The sequence below is a fragment of the Emydura macquarii genome, unplaced genomic scaffold, assembly GCF_026122565.2.
Source record: "Emydura macquarii macquarii isolate MOO-44397 ecotype Brisbane River unplaced genomic scaffold, CSIRO-AGI_Emac_v2 contig_113, whole genome shotgun sequence".
NCBI lineage: Eukaryota > Metazoa > Chordata > Testudines > Chelidae > Emydura > Emydura macquarii.
The window spans coordinates 1,028,657-1,043,266 of record NW_027130250.1 but is presented as its reverse complement, the minus strand read 5'-3'; the positions used below and the strand labels follow the sequence as shown (position 1 = coordinate 1,043,266).

Here is a 14,610-nt window from a genome sequence, read left to right as displayed (position 1 = left end):
TCAACAAAAAGTGTGTTTCAAATCAAAATGTTTTCATTTAGCCATAGTCAGAACAAAACATTTAGCCTTCCTCAGAATTATTTTGTTTAGTTGTTTTTCTTGATCAAAACAGTTTGGCAAATTTGATGTGAATTTACAAAAATGGCTTGGTTGACCCAAAACTGTGTTTGTCACACACACATGATGTTTTGGTCAAAGAAATGTTTGCTCGGCTCTGCTCGCTGGAGCCCCATGTGCAACCGAACCACGTCTGTCATGTTCTGCCACTCTTTGAGAGGAGTCCCCAGCAGTCTGCTTAGAATCTGGTAACACCAGCCCTCCAGCACTGGCCCATGAACGCACCAGGAGGCTGGCTGGATGACTGACAGAAAGCTACGTCATGCCCCGCCACAGGAAATCACATGCTGCTTTCTGTTACCTCCAGCGTACCCTGGCTGTATATTCTGTATTAAAGCAATTTGCTTTTGCAGAGAGCCAGGCTATTGGAATGTGAGTTTTGCCCCTGTATGGCAACGTCTAGGCACAACAGGGCCTTGGTCCATGACCGGGGCTCCCAGGTCCTACGGCAGCACAAGCAGCATGAGAGCCAGGAGCTAAGAGCACAGAGCTGGCTGAGACCTCTTGTAGGTGACCCAGCTTGTTTTCAGAATGGCCCAGTGCTGGGTTAGAGACCCCTTCCCTTGTCCATTCGGGCACACAGGCTGCACCTCACTGTTTTAAGGGCCTGTCCCCCTGGGGAATAGCCGCAGGCACTCAGTGCAGCTGCAGAAGTGCTTGCCACTGCTGACCCCTGGAGCAAGCTGAGTGCAGATAAGGCCTGAGACAGCATTTTGAACGCTCCAGAAAGGAGCCTGGCTATTTCCTCGTTCCCCATTGGGGCTGATTTTCTGAGTGCGCACACGCGCCCACTGCCCCGTGCACCGTGTTGGCTGCCTTCTGGGTTGTCCGTTAGCTCAGCGGGACGCTGGGAGCCTGCCCCCTCTGCCAGTGTGCTTCAGAGCCTGGACTTGGGGAAGTGGGACCTGCAGTCTCTGACCCAAACAATCCTTGGCCCCTCCGCTGAGCCTGCCAACAGGGCAGCTAGTTGTGATTCTTTTTGTGATGGGGACACTTGTCGGGCGGGAACTGAACCCAGCAGCTTAGATGCAGAGGTTTTAAGGCCAGAAGGGATCATTATGATCATCTAGCCTGATCTCCTGCACATCACAGAGCAGAAAACACCCTCCCCCCCACTCCCTGCAGCCCCCAGCGGAGAGATCTGAAATGTATCCGTGCACTTGCCATGCCCTTGAATTGCTCTGTTCTATCCTTTTCCATTCACTTCTTGTCTCCCTCAGGTGTGCAGCCCCTGGGGACAGCGAGGTCTTTGCTATGACTGCAGCACAATCTGTCCCCACCTTTAGTCAGGACGCCTCCGTAGAAGACACTCCTGGGGTCTCCGGTCTCCTCTACATGCCATCAGCCCAGGAGCATCATGGGGAGCGTCAGTAGCCTCATCTCCGGCCACAGCTTCCACAGCAAGCACTGCCGGGCGTCCCAGTACAAGCTGCGCAAGTCGTCCCACCTGAAGAAGCTGAACAGGTATTCAGACGGGCTGCTGAGATTCGGCTTCTCCCAGGACTCCAGCCACAACAAGTCCAGCTCCAAAGGCAACAAGAATGAGGACTTCTTTTACATCAAAGTCAGCCAGAAAGCCCACGGCTCCCACCGGACGGATTACACGTCACTCTCCAGCGGGGACCTGGGCAGCCAGGCAGGGGCGACTGGCATGGACTTTGGCACACCCACCCCCCAGAAACTGATGCCATTTTCCAATCAGCTGGAACTGGTTAGTAACCTCGAGACCAGTCACCCCGTGTCTAGGGTCGTGTCTGCGCTGGAGATTCCCCCATTACAGCCAGCGGAGTAGCTAGTGCCATTAATGCCACCTCTTAGTGCAGACAGGCTAAGCCAATATTGGCCCCAGTGGTGCTAGCCTCTGCTTGCATGTCAGGTGAGCTGCACCTGTGCAAATAGCAGCGTATAACCACTTGTCCTGCCTGCATTAGGTGCAGCTACACCAACAGCTGAAATCGGGGCAAATCTCCACAGCAGAGAAGACCTAGGGATGGGCAGAATCTGACTAGCTGCAGATTAACCAAGGGAAAGCCATTGATTATGGCAGCACAAGGGGGTTGCACAGCCAATATGATCCAGTGGTTCGAGCAGAGTCTGAGTCAGGACTCCTGGGTTCTCTTTCCAACTCTGCCACTGGTTCACTGGGTGACTGCGGGAGAGTCAAAAATTCCCAATTCCACGAGCCGATTGAAGGCCACTAGAGAGGTGCAGAATTGTTCACGCCAAACCCCAAGACCTGTCTAGTATGAGATTTCATTACAACCTCCAACCCCAGACCAGTTTCACGGAGCGCTCCAGGTTCTCAAAACTTCCAAGTTAGCCTGGGCCGGGTTTATAGCGCCCACTTAATGACTGTGTAGCCTCAGCTGGAACTCAGCTGGTTGGACTGAGTTTTGCAGTGAGTTACTGGCTTTGTTCATATTCAGATTGAAGCTAAGAGGGTAGGCAGGGAAACCTGTGTGGACTGAAGCCAAATAAAAGGTTTGCCAGATCCCACTGTGAACTGAAACTGCCAGGATTCCCCCCAGCTCTAGTAGCTCCATGGCTGATCAGTGTTCATGTGAGGCCTGCGAAATAGCAAGCCATCCTGGTAACAATGAAAAAAAGAAATAAAAGCACGGTATAGAACTAAGGTACAAAAGAGGAAGGATGGTTGTGAGGTCAGGGTGCTAGCCTTGTACTTATAGGATCTGCGTTCAGTTCCTTGTTCTGCCACAGACTTCCTGTGTGGCCTTGGCATGTCACTTAGTCTCTTTCTGCCTCAGTTCCCCATCTGTACAATGGGGTTGTGAGGACAAACGCATTAAAAGATTGTGAGATGCTCAGATACTACAGTAGTAGGGGATATATATGTACAATAAAGGAGAAACACAGTAGGCTATAACGAGGAGACTTGAGGAAGCTTTTTTACGAGGCAGTAGCTACTCTTTAAACAAGAAGCTGGTTACAAAGGAGCTGAGCGCTACAGTAAAGCTCCAACTGCCAGGGCCAGGAATTAGCTTGAGAGACAGTCGCTGTCTGTGCCTTTGGAGAAGCTGCAGTTTACAAACAACTTCACTCCGCTGCGGCACTGAAATATTTCCATGACCAAGTGTGGAGTTTACAGGCACTCACAGCGGAGATCTTCGAGTGACAGGAGTGAGCTAAACAATGCCTTCTAGGGACCCAAGCTAGGAAGGAAGGGTTGCCCTGTGTAAACAGCAGTACTGATTAGCCTCAGGAATCAGAACTTCTGATCCGCAGATGTTCAAAATAAGACAGGCCCAGTGCTACAGAACAGGTGCTATCTGCCCACTGCAAGGGGGACCAAGACTGTGGCGTGTCCAGTATGGCCAAACCCTTTCCAGCCACGATCCCCGGTTACAAGGCAAATCGGTTTGGGACTCCCCTCCCATCTAGCCCTAGAGAAAGGGAGAGTGGTCGCAACCCCCAGGCGATGAGTCCATGATCTGGTGATTAGGTCAGGGTGCTGTCAATCAGGGCTCCTGGCTTCTGAACCCCGCCCCTTGCGTTGCCATTTGCACTAGTGCAGAGTGAGTGTGACCCAGTAGGAGATCAGACTTGTGGACTTCGCTCCCTGCTTTGCCCTGGTGCAAATGACTGCACAAGGTGCAGGGCAGTGGGGAGCTGGGGCCCAGGGCTCCAGGCCTTGCTTTGGGCGTTGAAGCGGGCGCTTCAGATTGGGTTCGTTTCCCCTCTCTGCCTTGATTTACAGTGTTAAGCAAATTCCTTAACCTCTCTGAACCTTCGTTCCCCTCATAGTCTAAACTGGGGGTAACGCCCCCCACCCCGACCCCTCTTCTGGAAGGTACTTGAGCTCAGTGCAGAATATCGCAGTCATTTCTTAACCAGCCAGCCCAATTCTCCTTTGCAGTGACTGGGTTTGCTGGAGGCCCACCCGGCCCCTTGCATGTTCCCACAGCTCCAGCTCTCACTGGGGTAGGCCGCAGCAGCTCCCGGGATGAGGCGAGAGAGAGAAGAGTCCCTTGGCTGAGCTGCCAGGAGCCGCATGTTTCCCGGGGCACACGCCGAGGCAGCAGCTGGAAGAGGAGGCCCTGAGGTGCCGTGAAAATCACTTCCCCGGCCTGCCACCCCCTTTAGACCCAGCAGACACAGGGCGGTTCAGTGCACCGGGGAACAGACAGCACTTATGTCCTTCAGAGACACACCGGGAGGAGGAGCTGAGGAAGCCCCCAGGGGCGGAGAGTGGCTAGAGGCTAAGCTGATTCTGGAGTCCACCAGCCAGCCTGGAACTCAGGCCAGCAGAATTCTGCCCCGTTCGCAGCCCCTCCGCCCACCTGCCAAGGGAAGCAGCCCCGCAGGGAGTCAGCTAGCAGGGGTCAGCTGTGTGGGGAGCTGCTTCTCTGGGACCCCTGCCCTCGTGAGGGTGGCGTTAGAAAACCCCCAGGCTATTAAAGGGAAAGGAGTAGGAGATCTGAGGCCTTGGGGATGCGCTGATCAGAACCTCTCTTCCCTCTAGGGCACAGAGAAGGGCGTTATAAGGCCCACTGCCTTCAAGCCAGTGATCCCCCGCTCAGGTGCTATCCTCCACTCCTCTCCGGAAAATGGCAGCCACCTCTCCCAACAGCTGCACCCTCCGGAGAAAGGCAAGGACCAAGAACTCAAGCCCATGTTGTGCTCTGGAGGTTTGTCTGACTCCGGCAGGAACTCTATGTCCAGCCTCCCAACCCACAGTACCACCAGCAGCTACCAGCTGGATCCCCTTGTCACCCCTGTGGGGCCCATCAGCCGCTTCGGGGGCTCGGCCCACAACATCACCCAGTGCACCATCATACAGGACAGCAACATGATGAGCCTCAAGGCGCTGTCCTTCTCCGACAGCGGCAACAAGATCATCAACCCCGGGAAAGGTGCCCACCACCACGCATCCGAGAAAGCCTCCTGCATCCGGTCTCCCATCTCCACAGACGAGTCCACCATCCAGGAGCTGGAGCAGAAGCTGCTGGAGAGGGAAGGGGAGCTGCAGGAGCTGCAGTGCAGCTTCGAGGAGAAGGAGGTCATCTCCTGCCAGGCCTACGAGGAAAAGCAGAGGCGCTGCAAGGAGGAGCTGGAGGGGCTGAAGCAGAAGTGCAACAGCAAGTTGAAGCAGACCTCGCAGAAGACACAGCGGACGCAGCAGGTGCTGCACCTCCAAGTGTTCCAGCTGCAGAAGGAGAAGAAGCAGCTGCGGGAGGAGCTGGAGAGCCTGATGAAGGAGCAAGACCTGCTGCAAAACAAGCTGAGGTCCTACGAGAAGGAGAAGACCAGCTTTGCCCCGGCACTGGAGGAGACTCAGTGGGAGGTGAGGCCGGGAAAAAGCCACACAAGTGGGGGGGGGCGGGTCCAAATTGCTGTGGCCGCAAAAACTGAACGTGAGACTGCTCCCACGAATGTGCAGGGTTTGCATGCAAAGACAGTGACTGTGTGCATATAGGTGCTTGCGCAAGTGCCCTGCACGCAGAGTTACTTTCTCTGTGTCTGCAACCGCTTTGTGGCTGAGCTCTTCCACACCAGCTGTCACATGCAGGAAGCAGGCAGAATTCTAGTATTTAGGCACCTCAGGCCCAGACCTGTGCTTCCTGAAATAAATGCCAGTTGTCTTCAAGGGGCTGTTGATCAAGGCGCTTGCTGCCTGCCGGTCTGTTTTTCTGTGCTCACATCCACTGCACTGAGCATTGTAGGCACAGAATATAGAGAATAACCCTTTAAGATGTTTTTCTTGCTTGCCTGTCATGTGGAGGCTTTGTAGCTTATTGATTTTGACTGATCCTGGGCCTCTCCTGCCATCTCACGTCATTTAAAGACACAGCTCCGGCATTTAAAAAAAAAAAGTTGTTAAAATAACTCGGTTCATCAAACAATCACACAGTTCTTCAAGCTATAGACTGCTCCCCCGTCCCACCCTCAAAGAACTATAAAGCTGCTGTACTTACATGAGACGTAACTACCTGGGCTCCACTTGGTCATTTTATCAGAGTGTTAAAACCTTCCTACTGCATGCCTATGTTTTATATCCTCTCCTTATTGATGTGATAGTCACAAAAGACAGGCGAGCGGCTAAAAACGCAGAAGCATCATTCCCTCTCTCTCCCCCGCAGCGTGAATGAAATACGTCAGCCTGTGTTCATTACAAATGGGTATACGGAGCCATTGCTAATGATGGACTAATCTGTACATTATGGGGTGGCAACTCATCTAAATTGATTTTAGCCCGTTTTTTTTCCCCACAGCCACTTTGTTTTTGTTATTTTATTGATTTGCTCCTAAGCCGAAAATCCCCCAAACTAAAATCTAAAAGGTGCATCTACCCTGAGCCGAGAGCAAGCCTCTGGGTCCGAGCTCAGATCGTTAGCCTGAGACTCTGCCAGCGTGGCAGCATCCACACAGCTGGTTTTAGTGTGCCAGCACGAGCCCTGTCAGCACACACCACTCTGCCGGGACTGGAGGCTCACTCCCCGCTGCAGTGTAGCCATGCCTTTAAGGGCTAGGTTTTCAAATTAGCTCTGTGCTGCTGGGTGCATGCTGGGTGCTGAAGCCCTTGGAAATCTGGCTCTGAGGGAGATAGGAGCTCAGCTCCTACTGAATGTCAGTGGCCTTTGAGTGCCTAACTCCCATTGGCTCCTTTGAGAATCCCAGCACAAGGTGTCGGCACCAGGTGAGCCCCATGCCGAGGACTGAACCACACCTTCCACGCAGCTATTCTTCTGTGCAACTGATCTATTTACAATATTCAGGGGCAGTGCCTGGGTGTAAAACTCCAAGTGATAGTGCAGAACCGTGCTAAGAGACGGTTCTGTTCCCAGCTCTCCCCTGGGCTGGAATTGGAAGGAGCAAGGTGGCAGACACTGTGGTTTTTTGTATCTCTTTGGCATCTGCACCCGACGATGTGTGTGGATTTTTAAGCAGTGGCCCTAACCATGGCTGGTGTGTCCCTACAGGTGTGTCAGAAGTCGGGTGAAATCTCCCTCCTGAAGCAGCAGTTGAAGGACTCCCAGACGGACCTCACTGCCAAGACCAGCGAGATCCTCAGCCTGAAAGCCCAGCTGAAGGACGTGAGGGGGAAGATGGAAGGGCAGGAGAGGAAAACCCAGGACCTGGAAGACTCCCTGCACACCAAGGCCATGGAGCTGGAGGTGTGCGAGAACGAGCTGCAGCGCAAGAGGAATGAGTCGGAGCTGCTGAGAGAGAAGGTGAACCTGCTGGAGCAGGAGATCATGGAGCTCCGGACAGAGCTGACTATCCTCAGGGAGCAGCGGAGCGACGGGAGGCCCTCCACGAGCCCGGCTGTGGGGATGATGGAGGACGTCCAAGCCCTGCAGGGGGAAGTGGAGAGGCTGAAGGCAGAACTGAAGGAGGAGAGAGACAACAACGAGCAGATGACGTCAGGCTTTCAGCATGAGCGCCAGATCTGGAAGGAGGAGAAGGAGAAGGTGATCCAGTACCAGAAGCAGCTACAGCAGAGCTACCTGCACATGTACAAAAGGAACCAGAACCTGGAGAAGATGCTCCAGCAACTGGCTGCGGGGGAAGACGGCAAAGAGCCCATCGACCTGGATATTCCTGGCACCGATGTCCCCTACGAGGACATCATAGCGACAGAGATCTAACAAGACCTACTTTCCTTCTCTCCCCCCACCTCCCAACAGCGGGGAGGAGTGTCTCTTTCAGGCAAGGACCGAGCAGCACAGCCCCGCGGGTCGATTCGCGCTGGGCAGCCCATATACAGTTCGGATGAGCCGTGTATGCATTTGCCCAACCGATTGCCTGGCCAGCTCGCTGTGATGGTGCCCCCAGCTGTCTGTTACGTTGTGGAGGTGAACAAAAGCAACTCGGGCTAATTGTGACATGCCATCGTCTGCCCCGTCGGGTCTGACGCGTCCTTGGCAGGATGTTGGCAGCCCCACTTGTAGGACTGAGAACCGGGAGGTTGGGCAGGGGAAGGGGATGAGGACTGGAACAGGACTTTAGCAAGCGACTCTGCAATCAGGGAATAAAATGGCACACTGGCCAAAATCTCCCAGGGGTCCAGAGCGGGCATTGGGTTGCAGTGATTTAAGGAAGCCAGCCCTGTCCAGTGTGCAATAAACGCATTGGTCTAGCGCTGGGACTTTCTCCTCTTCCTGACCCTAGGCCTGGGGAACCCACGGAGCTACTATGAAATCAATTTTTCTTTCTCCAGGGGAGTCTGGTCTCTAGGCTTTTATCCCTCTGCAGCTCGAGTCCAAAGGCTGCCTACCAGTCCCCCGTCCCTACAGGCCAAGGTGGTATTTTTCCCCATGCCAGAGACTTGGATCCGTCTCCCAGATCTGCTGCTTCACTCCTTAGGTTAACATGGAGTGCCTCAAGAATGACCCACCCCCAACCATCTAGTTCAGGACCAGGGACAAGAGGCAGCCCCATGCATTTCTCCTTGGCCACCGGGATGATGGCTGGTATGTTGGGGGAAGGGGTGAGAATTAGAAGATCCCTCCCTGTCTCTGAGAGGGAAGTGGGTGAGGGTTGATCTCTGCCCCTGGGAAAAAAGGAAAAGTTCCTAGAACTGCCAGTAGAAGGAGACCAATCTCCAGGGAGCTTTAGCTGACAGCGCTTATCAGTTCAGCTTCGTGCGACCCCAAACCCCTTCATGCCAACAAGGCCCAAGACTCCAGCAAGCCTGACTGTCTTGCCTTCAAAGCTGGTCAGAAAATGCTGAAAGAGTCATCACAAAAGAAATAGTGAACATTTTGTGATCATTTCCATCCTGCAGGTTTCAGCCAGGAAGCAGGTTTCACACATTCTAAAACTTTTGCAAATGTTTTTTTTATTAAAAATGTTCAGTTTTTGAAAATTCTGAGTTTAGAAAATGTTCAGCTCTTCAGTTTTAGACCTCTGCCTCCTCCCTGCCTTTACCATGAAAAGGGGAGAGAGAGAAAAACAACAACAAACTGAAAAAACAAATCCCCAAATTGTTAATTTTCAGGTTTCATCAAAATACCCACAAAAACCATTTGTTACAAAATGGGGGGTGCGAGGTTGCAAACCTCTAGATTTTTAGCAGGGAGAAGCCACTTTCCAACTAAAATATTTTTTGTTTGACAAATTTTGACCAGCCCAGCTCAATTCCTTGCTGCCTTTTGCGTCTGGCTGCCTCAGGAGAATGGGAGTCGTTTGTACGTTGGGTAATTACAGACTTCCCGCCTCCTACTGGATACATAATTCAAAGCCATGTAGCCAAAAGCACTCCTCCTTGAAAATCCTGGCTTGTATTCTTCCCACTGTCTCCCTCATCTCGGAGCTGGTAGCTACCAAAAATATCGATCCATTTCATTTTTCCCATCATCATTTTGGTAACTTTTCTTTGTGTGCTGTTGTTTTGTTTGGTTTTTCCCCCCTGGTCTCATGAGCCCAGTTCAGGCTGGCAAAAGGAAATGATGCAAGAAAGACCCTTGGACCTCCACCGCTGCTAAACGCACGCGCTGTACAGTGCTGAGCCCCATAGCCAGCTAACACCCAAGTGGGGTGAAGGCCAATCTGGCTATTGTCAAGATTCACCGGGTGGCAGGTTTTTTGGAAGTAGCTGCTGGAGCTGGGCAATCACCTCTTTTAGATTCACTGGCCCAAAGGTCCTTAGTTTCTCAAAACACCTTCTAACTAACAACCAAATATTTACTGCTTTCTTGGGTTGGTTGGATTTTAGTGTTCACGTGGAAAAGAGAGACAATTCCCATGCACGCCTGAGCCAGTGCATCTCCACCCTGACTTTCCTCTCTCCAGGCTGTTCCAACCAGGACCCACAGAAACCCCTGCTATTGCCATGCGAGTAGCCCCACCCTTCACTGCCTTTGTGGCACATCCCTGACCCACGGTCGCCTTTGCTTCTCCATCCAGACCTGTGGTCCCCACTATGCCCTGCAGGTGCACCTCAGTCTTGCCCTGCATCACTCCCTATTATTCCAGTCCTGGCCCTCAGCAGAGGATGAATTGCACCGAGTCTCTCAGAGCTGGCGAGCGGGGTGGTTGTGTGAAACAATGCTAGTGAATGATGAGACTGAGCCCCAGGAAATTCATCTCACTTGTGACCTGATGAAAATTTGGAGCTCAGGGACCTGATTCTCCATTGTCCTGTACCACCTGTTATCACTTTCACCCGTGCAAGTGGGTGTGAAAGGCTGCCATATCAGAACGGTAGTTCTTCACACCCGCTTTCCACCGGCATAAATAACTCCAAAAGAAACAAGGCAGTGAAGGCTCAGGCCCCAGGTTTCCAAGAGGGAAAGGCTGCTGCATTATCACCCTCCCTTCTCCAGCTGGATTTAAGGATATACCCTTCAGAGTAAAATCATGCATAAAATTACCATTTCCAAGCCACTCTCCTCTCTGGAGAATCCCCACCGAAGCCAGTCTTGTTACCCCAGAGAGAAACTCGGCTCAATATGCATCAAATGCAGAGCTAGGAAGCAGCTTCCCTGCTTGCGCTCTGCCTGAATCCCCCACGCATCCTCTCCTATCGAACGCTGACTGCCTTATTATTCTCCTTTGTGCCATTAATTCAGTGGGTCCCGGGCACAGCGGTTGACAGGCGCTTGTAAGAGAAAATGATTTCATTGTGTTTTCAAGCCCAAGTCTTAAATCTTCCTCCAGCCTTTAATGGGAGGATTACAAAACTCCAGCATATAAACCAGCGCCGCTGAGCTCAGCAGCTGCTGTATGCAAACCCGGGCTTCATTGTCCTCTCGGCTGTGCCAGTGGGATCCCGTTGTGAGGGCAGGTTCTGCCTTAGGTGTGAAACAAAACTCTCAGCCTCCGCACGCCTTTTCAGTGTAAGGTGACGTGAGTGAGCAGGAAAGCTGGCTTGGCAGAAGTGGGGGGCCTCTAGCCACGGAACAGGTACGGGATGGACAGCAGCAGGTCAGGACTCCCTGACACACTGCCCTCCCACCGTGCCTCGCCTGTGGCCTGGAAGGACCCCCCCACCCCAGAACTGACAGGAGAATTCAGTCTCCCTGGTTTCTCTCTTCACGGGTTTCTCTCAGAGCCCAGCCTTCCAGTCGGGACCACTCTGTGCCAATTGCAGGGGCGAGGTCGTAGTGCACTCTGAACATTTGTCCCCAGAGGAACTGGGCTGAGATCCACAAATCTCCCTTCATGCAGGCTGTTGAACAGCCTCCTGGTGGGACCAGCACCCAGCCACTACCCCCTGGGCAGGAATTCAAGCATGAGGTAGAGGCAGTCACTCCTGAGCCGTCCAAGTCCCAAGCCAAATCTGGCGTCCAGCCAGCGGTCTGGAGGTGAATGGCCTTTTCTGTCTATCGCCGATGCCCCAGCCGGCCAGCCTGTAAACTCTGCAACCAATCTGTGCCTTGCGTGTTCCCCCACACAAAGCAAAACCACGTGCCACTCTGGAAACAGTTTACATCAGGTCAAAACGCGACAAGTAGGCAGCACAAGCTAGTCTTTTCCTCTGACTGGTGAGAGGAAAGGCTTTGGCCACCATCACCGTGCCATCTACGGTGCAGACCTCAAAAATCAGAAACCCACGCTTCAGGGTAGAAAAAGGGCCCAGCCCATGCACCACGTGCTGCTTCTCCATGGCCCTGCATTTTGTGTAGTTATTTCCACCAGTGTAAAGCACTGGCCTGGATTAGTACCCTACAAACCAGCCCGAGTAAAGGGCAGGGAAGAAATTAGATTGTGCCTCTCAGATTTGCAATCTCATCCTTGCTTCTACGTCTGTATTGGCTCTGGTATTCAGGCCAGTGCGACAGCCTAGGCTGCGCCACCTGTACCAGAGGCCCACCCAGGTTCCAGCCATGCATGTAACAATTGCAGGGGAGGAGGGGATTCCTTCCCCCCCCCCCCTCCACTCTCCCACAGCCCCCTTTGTTCCCAGAGCACACAACTGAGTCCAGTCTGGTTTGGCCGAGACTTTGCACTGTTGTAAATGACTACACAAGGTGCAGGGAAACAGAGAATCAGGTCCCCTAGTGCCAAATTTCCACGACAAACTTCAGGGAGGCTCAGATACAGATCTGTTCTCTACTTCGTGTCTTGAGCCCTTCTTTACTCAAGGATGAGTTGACTGTTTCCCAGTCATGCTGTTCCTCGGGCCAGGAGCAGCAAGCATCTTTGGCGCACCAGCCATCTCTAGGAATAAGTCCCCTCCCAAAATCTATTTGTTCTTTCAGACCCAATTCCAGTTCCTCCTTTCCTTTCCCCTTAGCGAGTCTCTGTTGGGAGCTGGTGAGAGTTTACAGACATTTTTCTCAAAGATACTGCGTTCTCCCAACAGAATAAATGTATTTGCTTCCCTTCCACCCCACACATGTGTCACACATTCACTGCCTCTTTGACACACTGCACACTGAGACGGGGAGGATCCAAGAAACTAGCACTGAAAATGATCATAACTTGGAACCAATGAATAATTCCTTACATCTGTAGTGCCCGGGAGAGTCTCATACAGAAAGGGGTGGTTGTATTTGCCTTCGATACAGCTGATTCCTTCTGGAAAACAGTCTGATTAGGAAGAATTCCACATTCTAATGTTGCTCTGATTCCTCTTTCTTCTTTATTATCAAAGGAAACAAGCATGAAGGAAGTGGCACCAAGTGTCTTTGTTTTCAGCTTGCTCTTCAATACCAAATCCTGGGCTGGAATTTCAGAGGTGCTGTGCACCCAAGTTAATGGCAGCAGCAGGTGCTCAGCACCTCTGAAAAATCTGGCTGTGTTTGTGGTGTGGGAGATCCTCATGGTGATAGTCATACAGGTAGTGTATTCCACAGACAATGCACATCATTACAGAGAGTGCTTACTTCCCGTTGCTGCACAGCTAAATTCAGGGCATATTTAGGCTCCCATCCTGTAACTGCATGCATATGCTTTGTATCCTATTACCCACACAAAGCCCTGTTGAAGTCTCCAGGGAACTCCAGACACAGGATTGGGGATTGAATGATTCAGACTTTTAAGGGAGGGGCTCAAATGACAACATCTGCATGTGGATTTTGAACACCTAGAAGTTCAGGCTGGTTAGGGGCTGAGATTTTGGGTCGACCTGTTATAAAGATAAAGGCTTTTTGTAAAATTTGGATCCAGATCCAGGTTCAGATTTCAAACCCTAGGCTCTAGATTTTACCCATATCTACTGAAAAGACAGATGTGGATATAATTTGAACAAAAGAAAAATTATAATGGCACAAATCTAAAGGCCAAATCTTGTGATTTATAGATTGTAAAACCAGAAGGGATCAGGCTAATGATCCAGTCTGACCTCCTGCAGAACACAGGCCAGAGGATTTTCCACCCAGCAATTCCTGCATTTTGTGGTTGAGCTACAGTACACCTGGAGTCCAATGCGTAAGATGCAAATGGACAGAGGTGCAAAAGATACATGATGCAAGAAGAGCAGAATTGTTCCTGACCGGGATCCCTTTAATAGTTTTCCACGAGGCACCAGCTCATGTCTCATTAAGGTCACCCTGTTCCCCCCATTTAAGTCAAGGGACAAAGTCCCGTTGACTTGAAGTAACACCCCCCGGGAATTCCTTGTATCACCAGCCCCGTATCTTCGACAAGCGCTGTACAATGTGATTGACTGGAGGTGTTGACTTGCTGCCTTTGCACAATGCCGTGTTTGACTTTGACGTTTGTGTTGCCGATGTGTCACTCTTAGGCGTGTGAGTAACTCTATGCTGTACCACCCACCCCAGGGGAGAGGCCAGGTTTTAGTCTGTATATATCATGTATTACTTTTTTCTGCAGGTTTTTAGATGTTATCTCTGGTGACTGATGTAAACTACTAGTAATTTTATGGTTTTATTTATAAATAAATTTTTTAAAACCTATCCTCGTTCTCAGTGGTCAATTTTATAGATGTTATGGCTAAAAGGGATCACTTGATCATCTAGTCTGACCTCCTGTATTAGGACCCCCCGTCCCATTCCTTTCAGTTCTTAGCGCGCTGACAGAAGCAGAAGTCCAGAGTCCAGCAGCAGGCAATAGGACAGGTTTATTGGGATCTTTCCATTAGTCCTTTACACCAATAAATCTTCCCCCTTGCTGTCTGTTTTACCTCAGTTTTTATAATGTATCTTAACCAATCATTTCTTTAACAATATTCTGTAGCCAGTCCTAACATATTGTAACATAATTCTTTAACCAACCAATCATATCCCACCACCTTAACTGATCACACTTAGCTATGCAACAGACAGAAACAATCAAAGAACCAGACAGAAATCATTCAAATAGAGAATTGGGTACCATAAAGACAAAAGAATGAGGAGTGTAGCTTTTACAACCACAACTGTTGATAAGTAATTCTTTTGCCAGACAGAATGCTATCAGACCAAGTTTCCTTTAAACAGTCTAGGATCTTTTCTTTATCTGGAGGTGTTAGACTGGATTACCCATCTTAACAGCCGGGTGTCAGATGTTATGTTGGAATGGGAGTATGTGACTGCACGCTTCCCAGTTTATGGCCGCCACTCCTGCATCAGAGCCAAAGTACCAGGC

General features: G+C 51.2%; 1 protein-coding gene across 1 annotated transcript; it reads left to right on the top strand.

Annotated features, from left to right (window-relative positions):
• Positions 1-1,474: 1,474 nt before the first annotated feature.
• LZTS1 (leucine zipper tumor suppressor 1) lies at positions 1,475-13,940 on the top strand. The gene is made up of 3 exons (XM_067543859.1): positions 1,475-1,828; positions 4,598-5,419; positions 7,056-13,940. Exons 1-3 carry the CDS (start codon positions 1,475-1,477, stop codon positions 7,722-7,724), a joined length of 1,845 nt encoding a protein of 614 aa, XP_067399960.1. The 3' UTR covers positions 7,725-13,940.
• The last annotated feature ends 670 nt before the right edge of the window (positions 13,941-14,610 follow it).

What these genes read in the sequence shown, in the direction of transcription:
- LZTS1 (XM_067543859.1), top strand. Translation starts at nt 1,475, where the DNA reads ATGGGGAGCGTCAGTAGCCTCATCTCCGGCCACAGCTTCCACAGCAAG. An exon ending in TTTCCAATCAGCTGGAACTG is followed by an intron (nt 1,829 to 4,597) that starts GTTAGTAACCTC and finishes TCTTCCCTCTAG; the next exon opens with GGCACAGAGAAGGGCGTTAT. An exon ending in TGGAGGAGACTCAGTGGGAG is followed by an intron (nt 5,420 to 7,055) that starts GTGAGGCCGGGA and finishes GTGTCCCTACAG; the next exon opens with GTGTGTCAGAAGTCGGGTGA.